The 19,196-nt window shown below is 34.4% G+C and overlaps 1 protein-coding gene across 2 annotated transcripts in view; it reads right to left on the bottom strand.

Moving 5' to 3' along the window:
* LOC118263689 (carboxyl-terminal PDZ ligand of neuronal nitric oxide synthase protein) overlaps window positions 1-19,196 on the bottom strand; it is a 153,758-nt gene that overhangs the window by 105,044 nt on the left and 29,518 nt on the right. For both annotated transcript variants that reach the window (XM_035575839.2, XM_035575847.2), the window contains exon 2: window positions 9,192-9,463. In XM_035575839.2, the coding sequence (XP_035431732.2) occupies window positions 9,192-9,398 (207 nt within the window). In that variant the 5' untranslated portion in view covers window positions 9,399-9,463. The remainder of the gene's footprint in view (window positions 1-9,191; window positions 9,464-19,196) is intronic.

Below are 19,196 nucleotides of genomic sequence, written 5' to 3'. Positions count from 1 at the left end.
TTTTCATAAACTACGGTCCTTAGTTAAGTCTTCTAAACTAGGAAGTAAGTTATTTGTATGACTACGATGCTGCTTGGAATCTTTGAATGAATAATGGTGAGATAAGTCTTTGTGATTAGGTTGTGTACTCATAACCGTATACAGCTAATGTATCATAAATCATAAATTTTTAGAAAAGGCGCCTTTCTCGTTAAGGTTCTGGACTAAATAAAAAAATCTGTTCAAACAATCATCGCCACGATTGATGCTAAACAAAAAGTAATAAGTATACCAACCTAAGTACTTAGTAGTCTGACTCAGTCCAGTCAATTGTTCAGTTTCTACAAAATAGTAAAATGTCACTAATGGATTGTAGAAGGACACGCTCGACATAAATACTCGCCAGAATCTGACTCAAACTTAGTGACAAGTTCAAAAGTAACTAGGATGAACTAACAACAAACATAAAAGAAAACTACTAACTAATTTCTAGTAATGAATGTTCCTTGAGTTGGACATTTATTTGCTCCTGTTTTAGCACTATGTTCAAATAATTACTAACTCAACTCCTGTCAGTGACTAGAGGGAGGTAAGGTAAATAATTGATGCCAAACATTCGATATCGGGAATGCATATAACGTAGCTGCGATCACGATTCCCTGCGTACGTTTTAATTATGTACAACGAACGGTAAACTCTTCGATTGACACATAACTAACTTGGAACGGTCTGACGTCTTCTAGCAGGCGACAATCTAGTCTTGGGGGTAGTATAGACCATATTTGTATCACAAAATACATTCTGGAATTGCTTCGCTCTCGCTGCACATTAGCTACTGCCCCATTTGAATAATATGAAGTTTATAATATTATGAAGTAGGGAATTCATTACGCATACACGTGCCTTACTAAGTCCCACGTGCCCAACTAATTTTATTCTCATTCCCCAACATTACAGAAATTTAATCATGAGAACATTATTGCTATGAAGCGTATACCATTTCTAATCGACCGTCTGGATATCGCTTGTACAATAAATATAATAGATATTGAAGAAGCAACGGAAACATTCATACAATAGAAAGGGATTTATCGATAACTTCGGCTCGATAGCCCGAAGTATTATTATGGTCCAGAGCCAAATTGTATCACTATTATACGGGTCTATCGGGATACCGATACAAAAAAATTCTTAGCACAGTATTATATTTCTGAAGACTCCGCCCTGAAGATGACTTAAGAGCACTTTATCCCTTGTGACATTTACGTCTCGGGAACTATGGCCGAAAGTTTCAAGTGTAGGCCCATCCATGCCTGCTTAGAGTAACGTGCCCTTGTTTCACCGTACTTCGTATTGAGATGGATCGGTACATTAACACTGAGATAAATTTTAACGGATAGATATTATACCTATATTATTATTTACATTCTAAAAACGTTCTCCAATTTTGGCGTCATCCATTTAGGATCAATAATAATTTGATTCTGAATAGAAACCGTTGAGAAAATGTCTGCCACTAAAATCTAAGCAAGCTTTCTCAAATGGAGTTCATCTAGTTTCCACTTACTATCCCCGAATTAAACCCATTTATTTTAATTAAAAGCGGAGACTTCAACTAGCTTAGTACCTAATATTTAAGTAACTTAATCCTATCTTAATGAGAATTTTATCTTAGCAACGTTAGTGATCACTTGGTCAGCTAAATAGTTAATGATGAACGGCTGAGGCATACCACAAATATGTTATCATACGGATAAAAATCCTAAATCCTCTAGATATAAGGAAATTCGGTACGAAGATATGAGTAATATCTAAGTCCAAGTGTCTTTCATGTTCCTATTGGTCACACCGCAATGTAGTAAAGATTTATCCGGTGGATACTACGTCATCATTTCAATCTTGTGTATTGAGAGGGGTATCTGAAACGTCCATATCTATAGACCCTACTTGGAAAATGTTTGCCAAGTGACGAGACAGGGGCTTATACATTATAGAAAGGTAAAGTGCAACGGATATCAGAATTAGGTACTGAAGTTTATGCAAATTATACAAAGTGATATAAGTTGTATTTCTGAAAGATTACGGTAAATATTACTTTTAGGAAAGTTGGCTTAGTGGCAATAATAATAAAGATTGACCCTTTTTTGAGAGTGGAAAAAATGCATTTATGAAAGTCAGATTTAGTGACTAAAAAATGTTGAGTTAATCAAAGATTAACTCTGGATTAAATTATATGACAATCTCTTTAGTAATATCCTATAAAGCGAAAATTACTTACTAATACGAGTGGGCGTGCAAGAGATATTTTTTTCAAGTTCAATCATACTGGCGCAATATTAATCATGCCAAGTTCTACGGAACATATATTTTAGGATATCAATTTGTATGTATAGGTACATATCAACCGATGAATTCAAAATTTCAGCGAGATTACAAAACCGAGCTAATGAACCGATTGCGAGCTAGTCTATTCCAGTTACAGCGATGAAACCGCATCACCATATAAAACAGATGTAATGTGGCGTGTGATTTGTGGTCATATGTGCAAGTAAGTACTTTACTTAGTTCTTCAACTCTATTTCCTTTGATTATGTGGTAAAAATTAAACGTACATCGTCTACGTGGAGGACTAAGGGGGAGGCCTTTGTTCAGTAGTGCATGTCTCTTGGCTGATGATGATGATGATGATGATACCTAATGGTCTATAAATGGTTAAGAAAACCTAAGACAGTCAGTCGCTGTAAGATTTGATTCAGATTCAATTTTCGAAGACCCATCGTTATAATTATAATAATGTAAAAGTTTTAAGGCAAAGGAGAAGTTTAAGCCCAATTTTAAGCCTATTTAGGCAATGCTGCTATTATGTTTCTTTTAGCTGGTCTCAAAGTATAATGAGGTCAGTATTGGATAGCCTTTAGGGTTGCCAAAGAAAATTTGATTCATTTTAAAAAAGGATACAATTATGTCGAGATTGACAATGTTTTCGTAACGGATCCCCTAATGTAGTTAACAGTTGAGTTGCCAAAATAAACAAAAGCTAAAACTTCGCTAAAATTTAAAAATATATCTGGCTGCAGGCGATTGAATATTTAAAACTGTCTGAAAGCCCTGTCTGCCTGGAGCTACAATTTTTTGAAGAAACTGAAATTCGAAACGAAACCTTTGGAAATTGTTACCGACTTTTAAATTGAAACGCTATGTGACATTTACTAACAAACGTATGGAGAATGAATTTGTATGGACTTGGTGAAATGGACTGTTTTCTCCGACCAGGATGTACTTGGAAAATAGAATTCATACAAGATTATTTGTTCGTATGTTCAGCAAAACTTCTTAATTAATTGGTAGTTCCAAACGCGAGGTTCAAATATCCGGGAGCGGTAAGGGCTTATTATGGTATTTCAAATGGAGGTTAACTTAAAACGATGTACTAGAACTAGGCGAGCGTAGTGTAGGGCGCCCTCCAGTCAGGTGGAGTGACGATATCCGCAAGGTGTCTGGTAGTGGTTGGATGCGTAGAGCTGAAGAGCTCAGTGACGTGCCATTAGAGAGGCCTATGTCCTGCAGTAGACGAGAACGGGCTGGTGATGATGATGAAAATGAAAACGGTGTGCAAAAGGGGGATTGAAAACAAACATTTATGGTAATTGAATAAATAAATAATTTGAGTTAACAAAATACCTTTCATAGTATCGATGTGAAATCGTTTTCCAATAATGGTAACTGTCTATCATCATGCTGTACAAATTGACCAATCTGTCAACATCCACGCTCTCTCGGTTTTCAGTATAGTTAAGCACCTTTATCTACATGCGAATATTTTTCATCCAGAACGAAATATAAGACTGATTTTAACTCGAATTCATCACACTTGACTAGGTTTGACTTGACATTTTATTATCAAGAACTTGAGTCAGCTGGGCGACTTCTATAAAAGATCGGAGATGGAAATTTTAATGAATCAATTTAAGTACAGGTACAGATAACAGGTTAAGGAGTAAACAACCTCATAGCTGTAGTATGAATGGTAAAAACTAAACTGCTACTTAAGTTAGTAAGTCCATTGTGTCAAAGACTAACTATACATATAAGCGTATAGCTGCGATAATGTTAATTTAAGAATAGATCTGACTTCGATCTTCTAGATATTTGTCTATTTTGGTTCTTTCTTATACCAACATACCCAACCTATGGGTATTAGATAAAATATAGATAAAAACACCTTCAAAACCATTCATATTTCGCTTGGCAATAATAATAGAGGATTCAAAACGCGTACCAGATAATTTACGAGAGCCTTACCCACATCCATCGGTTGCTGAAATACGTAAACTTTCCACAGAACCAATTTATTTACAAAAATCTAATTTACAAGGTTTTTGTTTACATTTACAGACAGTGAAAACAATTGAAAGTTTTTTACGCAAATAAAATTTTACTGGTGAGTAAAACAATACAGTTTAATGTGATATGAATGCGTAATGGACAGATAACGTTTATTTCTGAGCTTAAAAATGTATATTATTCATGATCATGAATAATATTTTGTACTCTCTATCCGAATAGTGTAGTCAGTCCCGATTATGACATGAAACTCATGAAAGTGCTAGCCGTTGAGTGATAGTCATTTTCAAACATTTCGATAACCTAACGGCCTTTATTCAATATTAGTCAAATAGTCCTAATTAATTCTAAATTAGAAAATTGCAGTCAGTATACTTTTAGATTTCACAATTAAATATCGTGTCTTGTGTAATGGCTTATCACTACATAGTATATAAAACAAAGTCGCTTTTTCTGTCATGTTGTATGTCCCTATGAACGCTTAAATCTTTAAAACTACGCAACGGATTTTGATGCGGTTTTTTTTAATAGCTATCTATTAACTCATGAGGAAGGATTTTATGTATAATACAGGTATAATATATCACCATTGCACCCATGCGAAGCTGGGGCGGGTCGCTAGTAAACGTATAAATGAAAAAAGAAAATCGGTTAGATTCACTACAAAAAGGGTTTACTCATGTAAATTTACTGTGAAAAGCTCTACTAGTTTCGAGTCATAGTGGGACTCTCCCTTATGAGCGTTGACGTTATACAGTTATGAGATATGACGTTAGCGTGCGCAAACGCTAACGTCGCGCATCCTACGCGACGCGACGTTGGCACGTTAAGTATTTCGGTTTCTTAGCACGAAGTCTGTAATTTAGAAGTTTTAATACAAGCGTTAAAAAATGTCGTAAATTCATTACGAAACGCGACATTTTATTTCTGTGTAGGTACATTAAAACGGTAAATTAAACTCAAAGTATATTGTTGCGGCTTGACCCTTTAACTTGAGATGCAGTTATTCCCAAAACAAAACCGTAAAACATTTTAACATTTCCGGAAATAAAAGTTTGTGATGTAAAGTCATAAAGATTTAAGGTTACGTTTAGAAGGACCGCTTTGTACGAGTAGGTGTGTGGGCGCGGCCTAACCGTCAGTATAATACTACCTGCTCAAAGAAACTGACTCTTAAATTGCATACAACAATAGCTCGTATCTATCCAAATAGAATATTAAAATGTTAACACAGATTATCCCAATATTTGAACAGCAATATTTACAAAACAAAAAATCTCTCGTCAAAACTGCAAACAACAAATACATTTTAGAATTTGTCACAAATATTGGATTGTATTTGTTCAAAATTCTCACCGTGTAGCTATATTTTTTTTTTGTTTTGAAATGTACTTGTGTTGTGGACTTCTATTACATTGCCAATCTCGCTGAAAAGGGATTCAGCTAAGTCAGTTATAAACATTTCTGAGATCTACGATGTACCTAACTTAAGTGGAATGAGCTACCTGAAAAAATAAAAGTAAAAGTGGAACGTAATTTTATAAGCAGAAAGGGAAAGAGGTTTATGTCCAGCACTTTAGCACGCGCTCGTAAGTTTTGTAAAAGTTTCGTAAGTCTCCAACCGTGAACCGTAGGAAGCCCTAAGTTCAACAGATTCGTCCGACGCGTTCTTGTAAGCGCAATTCAATGAATAGGCTCTTTGTGTCAGGCTTATTGTATAGCCTCTCTTGAAAGGAGACTCTCCAACAAGCTGCGACGCTCTTTACACGAACACAGAACACTACACAACGTACATATTATCATACTTCTATTGTCGTCTTGCCTAAACTAGATAAAACCAGGTACGGCTCGTGACACCTCTTTTATTAAATTTTTGATACGGGAATCGCTAGCCGGAGCGAGATTGTATTGAGATAACCTTTTGTCGTGTAAAGAAGACATAGAGAGGCGTAGGAACAACTCGGTAAAGCCAGGGTAATCCTGGCTTAGGAAGCCGCTCCGCCGGACCGGCCGGGTGGGATACCTTTTACTTACTACTCGCTACACTTACCTGAAGAATGCTGTCACTACTAAAATAGTTGCTTTGTTTTGTTCTCTTTCCCCAAGAGCCGCAAGGCCCCTAAGTAATTGTTTTACAATTAGTTTTGCCTTTGTGCTAGCAAGGGAGGTAATAAGATGGCTTTTAATCTCAACGTAAATAGACAACCTTATTGTTATAGAGTATCTAGTAGTACTGCATCTATTAGTCGAAGCGAATATTAATATCCATTTTCATCAGTTCGAGTGGTGATTGAGAATCTTCAATTAATTATTAATTGAATTTTGTTTATTGATGCCAAATTATATTAAGTTCAGCACGCCGAAGTTGTAATTTCATCTCATTTTACGTAGGCGTTAAGTTCAACACGTAACAAATAAGGACATTAATTAGATCCTTGTTTAAAAACAAAAGAGTGGATTATGAATACATTTTGTGGGTGTCGGATGACACAAGGATAAAGGGCACCTAAGCCGACATTAATTTTGTTCTGAAAATTGATCAAAATTGCCCAATCGTCACAAATAACGTCACAAAGGTGCCTATTGGACCGGCAGCAAATGTATTGTTCTCTATTCAAAATTATTGTTAGAAGTAAACAAAATTTTGCAAAGTCGATGGTGTGGAATAATTTAGAGGGGAGCTCCAAATTTTTTAAGTGTCCTTTATTGATATTATATCGATATGAAGTATGAGTTTGATGTTTGAAAAGCTCTTGAACTGCTAACACCCATAATAAAATAGTAATAAGCCGATATTTAATTTAGATCAAGGGCTTACTACGAGTACAATTACTTTTTGATATCGCAACACCTATTGTACCTACCACTAAATACCTAACTTTTGTTTATTGCTAAATAAGCGATAGTTACTGCAATATCATAAACCGGCGACGACATGAAACACTCGCTTTGCTATTTAGAATGAATTCTCTGTGTTCAAGAAACAGATCTTATTTATTGCAAATTGAGTTCTCAACAAATGTTTACTGCAATAATCTCTCAATAACTCAAGATATACTTTGTGATCATATATTAGTTAGATCCTCGATGTTTGTGGATGGCTCAATTATCACTCCGATATTCTGGAGTCAGGTGGCAAGGGTTTAATAAATATCCACTGGTCTGCTACCCCGAATATCGCAGCTTTAAGGTACCCCCATAAAGTAATTTCCAACATAAATTGGGTCCGAATCCCGCTTTGAATATGAAAGGAAATATAGATTATCATTTATTACCATCCCAGTTTTAGTGGAATTCTTAATGATTTTTATGATGTGTATACGCAATACAAATTAAATAGGTTTGTGTATGAATGGTGAATTTTTTATCGAGCTAACACACGATGCAATCCATTTTCTAATACATAAATAAAATGTGGAAATACTAAAAGCGAAGTGCACCAATGTAAAAAAAAAAATCCGAATCGAAAACCAACCCTTGCATTTTCGCACTAAAGCTTGCCATTCGGACCAAGTCATAAAATATGAATACATATTGAAAGCATTTTATAAATTCACGACATAACGTTTACATTGAAATATATTTTCGGCGACAAACGCATTTCGTTGATACATAGCATTTCCATTCCGATCGTCGGACAATTTATATTCCGCATTTTAAAACTTCAATAATATCCATTAGTCCTTATGAATATTGCAAGAGATTCCGAAACCCATACAGTGACCATCTTTCTGCCAACTGCCTGTGAACCGTTTAAAATATTCTCTTCCATACTTGACCCAGTAAATGTCTGAAGTTTTAGATTCAAAGTGCATAATTATGAAAATATCGGTCTTGAATTTTTATTCGCTAAGTGCTTCCGTTTTTTATGCTTCAAAGTACTGAGTAGTTTAATGAATGTGAGTCTGTTATAAACAAAAAGATTAGAGACATTTTCATTCGAACTTAGACCAGATTAAAATTTATAAAGTATCATTTGCAGAGTGTGACTTTACCCTGCAGTGCACGACTACGTCTAAAAATAAATAAAAATTTGCAAAGTAACTTTAACCTTACTTTTTTTCAAACCGCAACAAGCTTGGACATGTACATTGTACAAAGTAAGTACAAAGTTATTCAAAGCTGAACAGATCGCAATACCCCTTTCATCGTACACGGATAAGTAAAAGTATCCTCTTGACTTTCAGCACTTAGTATCGGTACGGAAAATACGAAAATCCAATTTGTTCCTTCTTCTTTTGTATCGTAACAAAAGCAGTGTTGGGAGTCATAACATCAAATTCAGCTTGTTATCCGCAAGTATATACTTTTTGCAATGCGACCGGATTGTTACGATACTTTGTTCTGGTTCACAACTATACACAAGAGCTTTCTGCGAACGATGACCGCCGACTTCTTATAAGCGTATCATTTTATCGAACTATAGTTATGATTTTTTTGTATGAGCGCAGATATTTGCTTTACCGCGTAAAGAAAGAAATATTCTAACGTTTTTACCTACCTCCCTCACACTGATTTACACAGTAAAACTTTTCGTGGCAATCGATAATAGCAAACTTATTCATATATCTAAACTAAATTGATTAAACTATCTAACTTCACACGAATCATTATAATTTAAGCAAAATCCATGCCCAAATTATCCCTAAAACTGACCTTTAAGTAAAAGGACGACACCTACATAAATGTCTGAGTGCAGATGCCCAATTTCGTGAGTATCACATTTCCGTATCTTATACCATTTCACCTCTATTTCTCAGAACTCTGACCTCAACGTAATTTGTAACGCTGACGTCAATCTCTTGCCAAATTTCGCCCACATTCCCGTGATCTGTAGGGATCTTAGTAATAGGATAGAGATAACTTACCTTAGCTTGGAAAGTGATCCCGTAGGTGAACGCCTCATCAGGATGGAGCGGGATCCTGGTGTCATACTCGTCGTTAGGCACGAGGTTGTACTGCTTAGTGGACGGCATCTTCCTGCCCCACTTTAGGATCTTCATCGGTACACGTTTCCAGGTCCTAGCCTTAAGCACTACTCGGAAGTAACGGGTTTTGTAGGCTCTCCTAAACATTTAGGAGGCTTTTTACTGCTCAGCCACCATTACAAACAATCCCCAAGTTGAAAGACGAGTGTTCCCTGAAACAATAGAAAGCATCGTTAGTGGTAAAGTAAATGATTCATTCGTATTTAGTGTTCATTCTTGTTTACCAATGTGATAGCCAATATGAAGACAATTTGGATGTCTTTGAACAAACACTAAAACAATCATAACGGCTATCTGTAAAATCGTTTGGACACAGCATACGTACAAATCAATCGCTTTGTGTTTTTCACAAAGATATAACTAACTCCTAATAGTGTATATCGGGGTCAACGATGTGGACGAGAGTCCAGCGAGCCAATCAATGCTAACTGACTGGGATCACTTCTGCCCCTCAGCAAACTTCAAGTTACGTCACTTCACGTACTTCCGTCCCCTGCTAAATGGACATACAGACCTTGTGTAACATTTCCACGACTAACCCAAGATCTAGACACCACCAATTAATGACGTCATAATATAATGGAATGTAACCAACTACCACCTGGAATTCCGTTTGACATACCAGCAATTAAACGATAGTGGTCACCCAATTATTTCCGTAATACCTAGCTAAGTATCGAAAGGCTTGAATGTGGCAACATTGTTCGCTAGTCACTTTTAGACGGGAGCATAGATGAATAAACACGGCTTAGTCACCTGAATAGGGACAGTGTGGTGCAAAGCAAAATGCAGTACTAACGAGCTTAAAACTCTTTACTCCTTACGACGTTCCCAAATATATTATTTTAATCCATAATAAAGCTTTTAATCACCAATAGTTAAAGTTGTGATTAAAAAGAGCGGAGAAGTAATGGGTCACCAGTTAGGCTTCTTCAACTATTTTAATTTTAATTTCAAATAAACGTTATTAGCAGAACTGAAACTCATTCTTCCATTGCCTAGGATTTCGGTACCCACTTCAAAAACACAAAGCCTAAAGGCGCAGGTATTAAAACTAAAATAAAAATGAAATAAAAATAAAATAAAAATAAAATAAAAATAAAATAAAAATAAAATAAAATAAAAATAAAATAAAAATAAAATAAAAATAAAATAAAAATAAAATAAAAATAAAAGTAAAAATAAAAATAAAAATAAAAATAAAAATAAAAATAAAATAAAATAAAATAAAATAAAAATAAAAATAAAAATAAAAATAAAAATAAAAATAAAAATAAAAATAAAAATAAAATAAAAATAAAAATAAAATAAAAATAAAAATAAAATAAAAATAAAATAAAAATAAAATAAAAATAAAATAAAAATAAAATAAAAATAAAATAAAATAAAAATAAAATAAAAATAAAATAAAAATAAAACTTTTTTAATTTCAACAAGTTTTTATTGAGTTAGTTATTGTTATCTCTATTTGGCTAAACGTGCGGTCCGTCAGTCCTAGTTGGAGGCTTTGGGATCACTTTTGGGATACATCTCGAAATAACTCCGAGATTACCTATTTACGCAACGCAACGTCACGCCTTTATCCCCGAAGGGGTAGGCAGAAGTGAACTTTGCGGCAATCAATGCCGCTATATAATGTACACCCACTTTTTACAAATGGTAAAAAGTGGGTGTACAAAGTGTTATAAGCCCCATGTAATAGGGGGTGAGCCTATTGCCATATACTGGGCACAATTCTAGACTCCGTGGTACTATTGAGAAATTTTTGAAAAAACCACGAAAATTACCTATTTATATTTTAGCCATACCAATAGTTGGTGCTTAATAACAATTAACCGACATAATTAGACACAATTACATGTACGTGTGTTTGTTTAATTAGCGGGCTCACTGCAACTGATAAGCAATTAGTGAAGAATTACGTCAATAGGCGGCCATTAATGAATTACACAAAGAATCAATTCACCAAGTTGATGTTCATTGACCGAATAAAACAAAGGACGCTATTTTAGATAAATGTCTAATGGATTCCAAGGATTGGGTAGACAAGAGACTTTCGGAGTGGTAAAGGAAGATTTTGACGCTTTTAGTGACCAAATTTTTCTTTTGGTTGAAACCAGAATGGTTCGTTCGTTTGGTTCTATTCAAGCACTAATAGTAGGATTTATGTCAAAATGACGAAAGAAACCTCAAAGATCAGATTTCTTGGCGACGGCCGTAAATTTCAATTGAATGAGGTAATGATAGATAATTGGTCGGCAACGTATTTCTAAGGAGCGCGTTCAGAATTCTTGATATATCTAATAAAAAGTATCTAGTCTACACAGTATCTAAAACAACGAAAGATTGGTCTTTAATTGTGCCCTCTGCGCGTTAATAAATTGGAGTTGTTACCAAGCCAAGTGTCGAACATTTAACCAACCGGAACGATTGAGAAGTTACAGCTAGCATCTTAATCATGGCGCGGAATATTAATTAGTTCGGTTTCAGTTTGCTATTTGTAAATTGCGGCTCTCTATTTGAAACGTAAGGTAAGGAAGGATCAGTTTGATAAATATATCACAAACAAACTTCCTCTATTTATTAGTTTGCGTCCCATTTAAGATTTTCGGGAAAGTACATTAGATTTTGTGTCATGCGGTAATTAATGTGAGAACTGATATAGGTTGGTAATTTTTCTTGAGTGTACCTATAGTTGTTTTGGTACTGAGGCATCATTAAGGGTACCTTATTATGACTTCTGTTTTCTTCAGATAAATTAAAGTATACAAGAAATGCCATAAGAATGAACAAACGTTCCTTATATATTATTTGACGCGTGCCTTTTCTATGTCTCAGCTCTAAGTACTTAGATAAAATCTAGGATAAGAAAAATTGCGGGGTAAAGAATGCTACTGAAAACCAATAAACAGTCCGTTAAAGCTTAGATTAGAGGATCGGGGAAATAAATTGAGCCACTAGCCTTCGATGAAAACACACTCTTTTTTCATTAGTGTGTGTGGACTCATTCAGTAAAGAAAAATATCGAGAGGAGGTAGGTAATAGATAAAACTAGATCCAATTGGATTATGATACTTTAGCTTGATTTGAAGATTGTGAAAAGGCTTTTGTGTCTTTGTTCGTTTGGCGTTCTTGAGCTTATTTTTTCGTTTTACGTTTAAGTTTAAATAATTTTAAAACTGTAACAGTGACAAATATTGACTCTGTAAATAAAATGCAGCTTTATTTTCTCCGGTCAATCTCTTTCTGAAAACTGAATACAGAAAATAAACACATTTTTTCAATGTTATTATATATAATATTATATTTCACAGAAAGGAAATACGTCTTATTTATTTATTTTATTGTACAGCCGAGAGCGTCTTCTATTAAATACGAATATGAATTCATATTTCATACAATTGAAAAAATATGATTCTTCACTAAGATCACGATTTTATTTGTAAAAATATTTCTGCACCATTATTTTAAAAGATACTGAAGCTACTAAGTTATTTTTTATTTATAAGTACTTATTTTTATTATGGATGGGTAAGACTTATCAAAAAATAATAAAGCAGTTCAATCACAAATATCAAGTCTTTGTTATATGTGGGAATAGATCTCCGAAACTACTGTTCCAATTTCGAAAATTCCTTAATCGATAGCCACATTGTTCTTAATTGACATAACTAGCCCATTTTCTGCACTCTTTGGCAGCTCGAACAAAGTCTTGGGTAGAAACTAGTCTGCAATAATATGGCGATAAACTGGACACAGTAAATCAAAGGTGTCCAATCCAAACAGGAAGATATTATATTTTAGAGAAATATGAACCGAATCATTTGTTACAGAATGTGGCTTTATCACTATCCAAGATATTTCCTATTATATTTGTCCGATAGCTCGGGAATTGAGTTGGATGGATTTTTATTTCTATCTTATTTCATGAAGTCTTGTGATACCTATCTGTTTAGTTTTGTTGTATCTTTCCGGTAATATTTAGCAACTGTAATATGTTTAATTAGTTAAGATTGAGAGATAAGAGATTTGTTTCACAAAATTCAGATGTCTTTATTTTTTGAGGGTAGAAAATCTTTCAACGACTTTTCCCGCCTTGGACTAGGCTAGAGGGAGTGTCAGTCTCTTTCTGACTTAAAAATATTCCGTTCCTACTCATGCTTTTTGAGCCGGAGCCCCGGTAATCAGTTAAGCAGTCCGCAGCATTAGGTAATATTCAGAGATGTCTTGCAATGATTATATTCATTGTTCTGTTCCAACATGAACAACACAAAATTGTGTTGACCATCAAATTCAATAATGGAATCGCAGACTAAGAATGCCGCCTGTCCTACGCTGACTTTAATTAAAGAGTAAGTAAATGAAGTTCAAACTATATTATTCCTAATCTAGGCTTAAGTACTTTAATCTAGCTCATTATCAAGCTAGTACTAAATCAGTAATTCCTTAGATTCATTAAGGTTTAAGTAGTACTTGTTTAATTAATAAAACGAATCTACCACGAAGGTGGATGAAAGAAGGAGTTACAATTTGTCTTCTCCCACCGAACAAAGGTTCAGATTTCTAGTAAAACTTTAATTGCTCTTATTTAAACGTCGGCTTATTGCGAAAACTTTACTTAGATGCTCCGTCTTACTTCCAAGTACATACATTATGCAGTTCTAGTATTAACTTTGTGGGATAACGATTCGAATTCTGTGAGTTTCACATTTATATTGCAGTTGCTTTTGTTCCCTGTTAGTTCTTTAATATCTGTATGCAGTCCGAGTCGGCTGCATTCTTAGTTTTGGACTACAGTTTGAAAGTTAATATAGGTGCTATCTATTATTCATATTTTTATAAATCTGTGTAAGCATCAGCATTTGTATGAAATTCTTTTGTAGCGAGAGTTCTGTAACTCTCTTGATATTATATAGCTTTAGGAAACTTCTAACAAATCGTACCTATATAACACGAACACTACGGAAAGAGCGTAACTTTATCTTTTCTACAAAATAGAGCGAGACTACCTATTGTTACAAAATCAAACTCCCGGAAGTGCACAGAATTTTTAAGTCGAATATCTCTTAATGCTTCCATGCATCGGTTACAGGATTTCAACCAACACTAGACTATCCGTAAGCTGAAATCTACTAGTGAACGTACAGTGCTCTCAACACTCACCGCTGGCAAGAGTACTCAGAAGCTTAACATCAATAAAATAAATAAAGTCCAAAGTTATATTAGGTAAGTATATTTGGTAACATTTTGAATGTTGCTGCACAAATGTTGCCAAGCCGGGGGGCAGAAACAATATTGTTTGCTGAATTTAAATGTTTACTATGAAGATATTCCTTGTGGCATAAGCAGGAACTAGATTAGTTGGGAAGAGCAAATATTTCGAAGCACGTTCAACAGTAATGCGAACACAGCGAATTGAATTTACGCTCCCAGTACACCACTCTAGTGTCCCGCACTAAAACTATTTTAACGACTACAAAACATTTTGGACTTGGTGTGATAAATTAAACAAAGCTGCCCACTACATACTTGAGTGTAATGTTCAAAATAAATTGTACTTTATGACTGTCTGTTAGTGTTTGTTAGGGAGTTCTTCTAACAAAGACGACGGTGTGGGCTGGATTAGACGTAATTAAACAAGTATTTTTTAGCGTTATAGACAAGATGAGATGATGACTAATTTCTACCAAAACTGGACTGTTGTCTATCCCTTCGCAAAACACCTAAAACGCCCAGTTTTATACGATCCGCGTATTTGGTAAAGATTCAAGTGGGTGTCGACAAAATGGTTGCGGTAAGCATCTAACAAAATAATAGTGCACGCACAAAATAGAGTATAAAAAATAAAATAATATTAAATATTGTCAGACTTATACTTTATGTCACATGGACTTAAAAAAAACAACTTGTTAAGCTAGTAACTTTTATTCCCCGAAAGAGATAGGTTTAATTTTCAGAGGAAATTACTTATTATATTTTACATGTCTACAAAATTCTATACTAAACAGCAGATATAATTATAGACGTAGATAACATAATATATTTCGCAAAAAACCTGTAATAACTCGATAGATGTCTCTATTATATCACATCCACATTAAGTCACAGCGCATACATGTATAGTTTTTATTTACCTTTCGTATACTAACCAAGTAATTGTATGTACAACAACCTTGATTCAAACTAACTGATGATGCGATGCGCAATAGTTTGCCTCCGATGATTATCTAACATCACAGGTCAACGATGACTCAGTCTCTAGGCCTTCTCGGAATGATGCAATTTAGGTACTAAAGGTACAATATTCTGGAAGTATTATTTCCTGAAATTGCATTTGCTTAGGCTTTCATACGCAATACAATGTAAAAAAATAGAAATGTAATAAGCAATAGCTAGGTAAACATTAGTATTTCATTAGAAATAGGTCCAAAACAACACTTTAAAACATATTATAGGTACCTAAATATAGGTAGCAAAAGAATTTATCAAATACATAATGGTCATAATATGCACAGTTTAACTTTAAAATATAATATTTTGGCCTATGGCTGATGCTTAAAGGAAACGGTGATTGATCAAAATCTTCAATAAATATTCTTCTTTTCTTCCATTACCTTGAAAAAAAAAGCCATTATTAACCCTTAAGTAACGTAACGTAACGAAAATAATACCCCATCAAAGCTCAAATCCACTTTATAAACGTATTATACTTTCATCAATAGCTGTCGTTAACATACGGAGTCGTATTTTCTAATACAATGGCTAAGGAAATTGTATCAAGTAATATTTAACGTATGGAAATATCGACGATAAATCAATTTCAAAATCTAACATTTACTAAGAAAACTAACTTTGGCAAAGAGAATGTTGTTTTAGTGAAGATCGAGCATGTGTTTGCCGAACCGAACCGTTTTCAAGTCACATTTCTTTTCATCTATACTTTTTAAACTTTGCTTTTAAGAAATAATCATTGTATGAATCTATTTATTGAGTTTCAAAAGGTTAAAGTAGACCTTAATGCTTCTTCGTTTAGGTCTCAATTTACTATTTTAAACTAAAATAACTTTTGGTTATCCATTAGTTTATATTGTATCTTCATCAATGAATAGGTTTTGGAACGTAAATAATGTTAAGTAATTAACTTCTAGCCGAATTATCTAAGTGAATTATAAGTACTTTGTTTGAGTACAAAATCGAATAATACTAAATTGATTAAAGCTAGTACCATACCACGAAATTATTTAAGTCATTTAGTAAACACAAAAAATTGGTAGTGTTCGATGTCATAAGAGCATTTCTATAGAACTTGCTACGTCACATTACTTTTCAGTGACATTTTAATGCAATAAATATTCACATGTCGGCAAAGTTTGACCTTTACAGCATTTTAAATTCTGCCTCGACGAAAATGTGGACAGACTTCTCATGGCCTATAGATCCAGTGCTTTTATGTTACAAAAATTTTGTGATTTATGCGCGATAAAAGCCTGCATGCGCGACCAAACTGCGGCCGGCCCTTTCCTAATAATTTTTACAACTTTTCCCCCTTTGAAACGCAAACGGCCAATCCAAATGGAACCCGCATAATATGTATGCGAAACCAGTTTGTCAGTCTTCACTTCTTTTGGACGAACAGTTTCCCTCAACAACGAAGTTTGCAAAACAAAGTTTTCGCATCGACATAAATTGCGTGGAGTGTTTGATAGTTTGTCTGTAATTGAAGCTTGTATTTGTAACACGTTTACTTTGTTCCAACACGGATTTTGGTCTACCTTTTGTTTCGTGTAACCTAACAAGTTTAAATTAACATCATGGCGGCAACAAACAATTGAGGAGTAGTTCATAGCGACACGTAACTTATTCAGAAAGTTTAACAACGCGAAGGGCACACGAGAGGAGTTCGAGATGGCTCATTATTTTGGAATTGGACAAGCTTTAACGAGGCTACGGCCACATATAAGACAATTCGGTGCACAAACTAACGACCGGCTCCCGTCTGCCATAATGAAGAAAAGACTCGCTGTACAACTTAGGACAATATATTCGAGGGGACGCGGGCCGGTCACAAATCACTCTCAGATTAATTAACTTTAGCTAGTTTGAAACGTAATAAACTTTTGCCAGAAGAATGTTACTCAGAAATTGTTGAGAGTAATTCTGTCATTAACAACGGTCTGCGACGTTGTTTGCGGGAATTTCGGGAACCCATTCTCCTTGGTGACTTTTTTGTGAATGAAACTTTAGCTCATTTTTTACGTCGGTTACTTACTTGTAAGTGCTATATGGGTAAATACAAATAGAAATGAAACTGACATCTTACACTATCTACGACTGTTTCACTACTATACGTAAACTAGAGCATATTATTTTAAGGATAAAGCAAAATAAAGTTTGCGTGCTTTCCTGAACGCCTACTACATAGATGTAAGAGAAACATTTGTTTCTAAGACATTTAAAAATAATTTCGAATATTGGATGATGTTACACAGTTATGTGGGCTTTGGACAGGACTGTCCAATCCATGGGGTCCTCTACAATAACATAAGTAATTATTTTAAATGATGAAAACTGTGAACTATGCGTACTGTGGAAATATAAATCAGTAATATTGCATACAAACGACAATACACCATAGAATCATGATTTAAAATTGGTTACACTATTCGCGTTAATGTTTTAAACAGTCGACCTTTGACATTCAGCATAGGCATAGCACCATAGCAGGTATAGGCCCATACCTACATCCCACACGTGGTTTCAACAAGCAGCCATAACATAATAATAATTTCACCTTGACATAGGCTGCGAAAAAATCTAGAACAATATTTTTTACATTTACTGAGGCTTCGCTCAAGATAATAACAGACGAGACGTTTCAACATTTAACGTCTGGTGAACTCTTAGTAAGCACTAAATGAGCGCAGTATTATAATGGAGCCCGAAACATTTTCTCTGCTCAATTTGCATTCAAAGATGATTTTAGTATATTACTTGCTATTCTAACAATTCATTCTTTTCAATAAACTCTGACTCATTGTCTCTAAAATAAAATGTCAGACAAATTAATAAATGTTCCAGTTATGTTACGTTTAGAAAATGTTTTTATACAATTATTAAAAAATTGTCCACAAATGTTTGCTCCGAGTTTTACTTGATATTTATTTTAACGCGAATGTTAAGTGTTTAAACTTGTAGGGCTTAAATGTTTGCCCATTAAAAATAAAACACGAATTAAACATGATAATAAAATTAAATGGCTGCTGTCTGCTTCGTGTTCGCGAAGGGTTTATGTTCTGGACATTACAAATAAATTATAATTTATCTTTGGATTGCTTATTCTAATACATAAAACACAATATTTGAACTAGTTTAAATACATTATTGTTCTTTCTCGTCTCCATAAGCTTTTCTCAGAATGAAGTTTCAATGAAATATTTGATTTCTATGAGGATTAATTTTAGGAATACACCCAAATATCATTGTCACAAATTGTATTTGGTGACAATATCACATTATGTATTGTATGTTAATACAAATGGAGTGACGCCTAGCAATAGAAGTTAAAAGCCTTATGAATAAACTATTATATAATATGGAAGCAATGTGTCATTTAACAAGCCGATAGGTGTTTTGTATGCACATATAAATCGGTTCCGAGCCTCGCCCGGCAGCTTCTGACCTTCAACTTCACTATTTTAGATTCAACGGACGCCGAGCGGCCTTATAGCCTCTAGACGAATTAACGACGCCTCGTGTCAAAACGCTATTTTTAGATCGTAAATTTAAAATGTTTTCCCGCGAAATTTGATCTAATTACTTGTAAAGGAACGAGAGGGACAAGTCTATTAACTGTCAAGTGCTAAGGCACGAAAGTATCTAAGGCCA

Source organism: Spodoptera frugiperda, chromosome 25 (assembly GCF_023101765.2).
Source record: "Spodoptera frugiperda isolate SF20-4 chromosome 25, AGI-APGP_CSIRO_Sfru_2.0, whole genome shotgun sequence".
Classification (NCBI taxonomy): domain Eukaryota; kingdom Metazoa; phylum Arthropoda; class Insecta; order Lepidoptera; family Noctuidae; genus Spodoptera; species Spodoptera frugiperda.
This window is presented reverse-complemented; position numbering and strand designations above follow the sequence as displayed.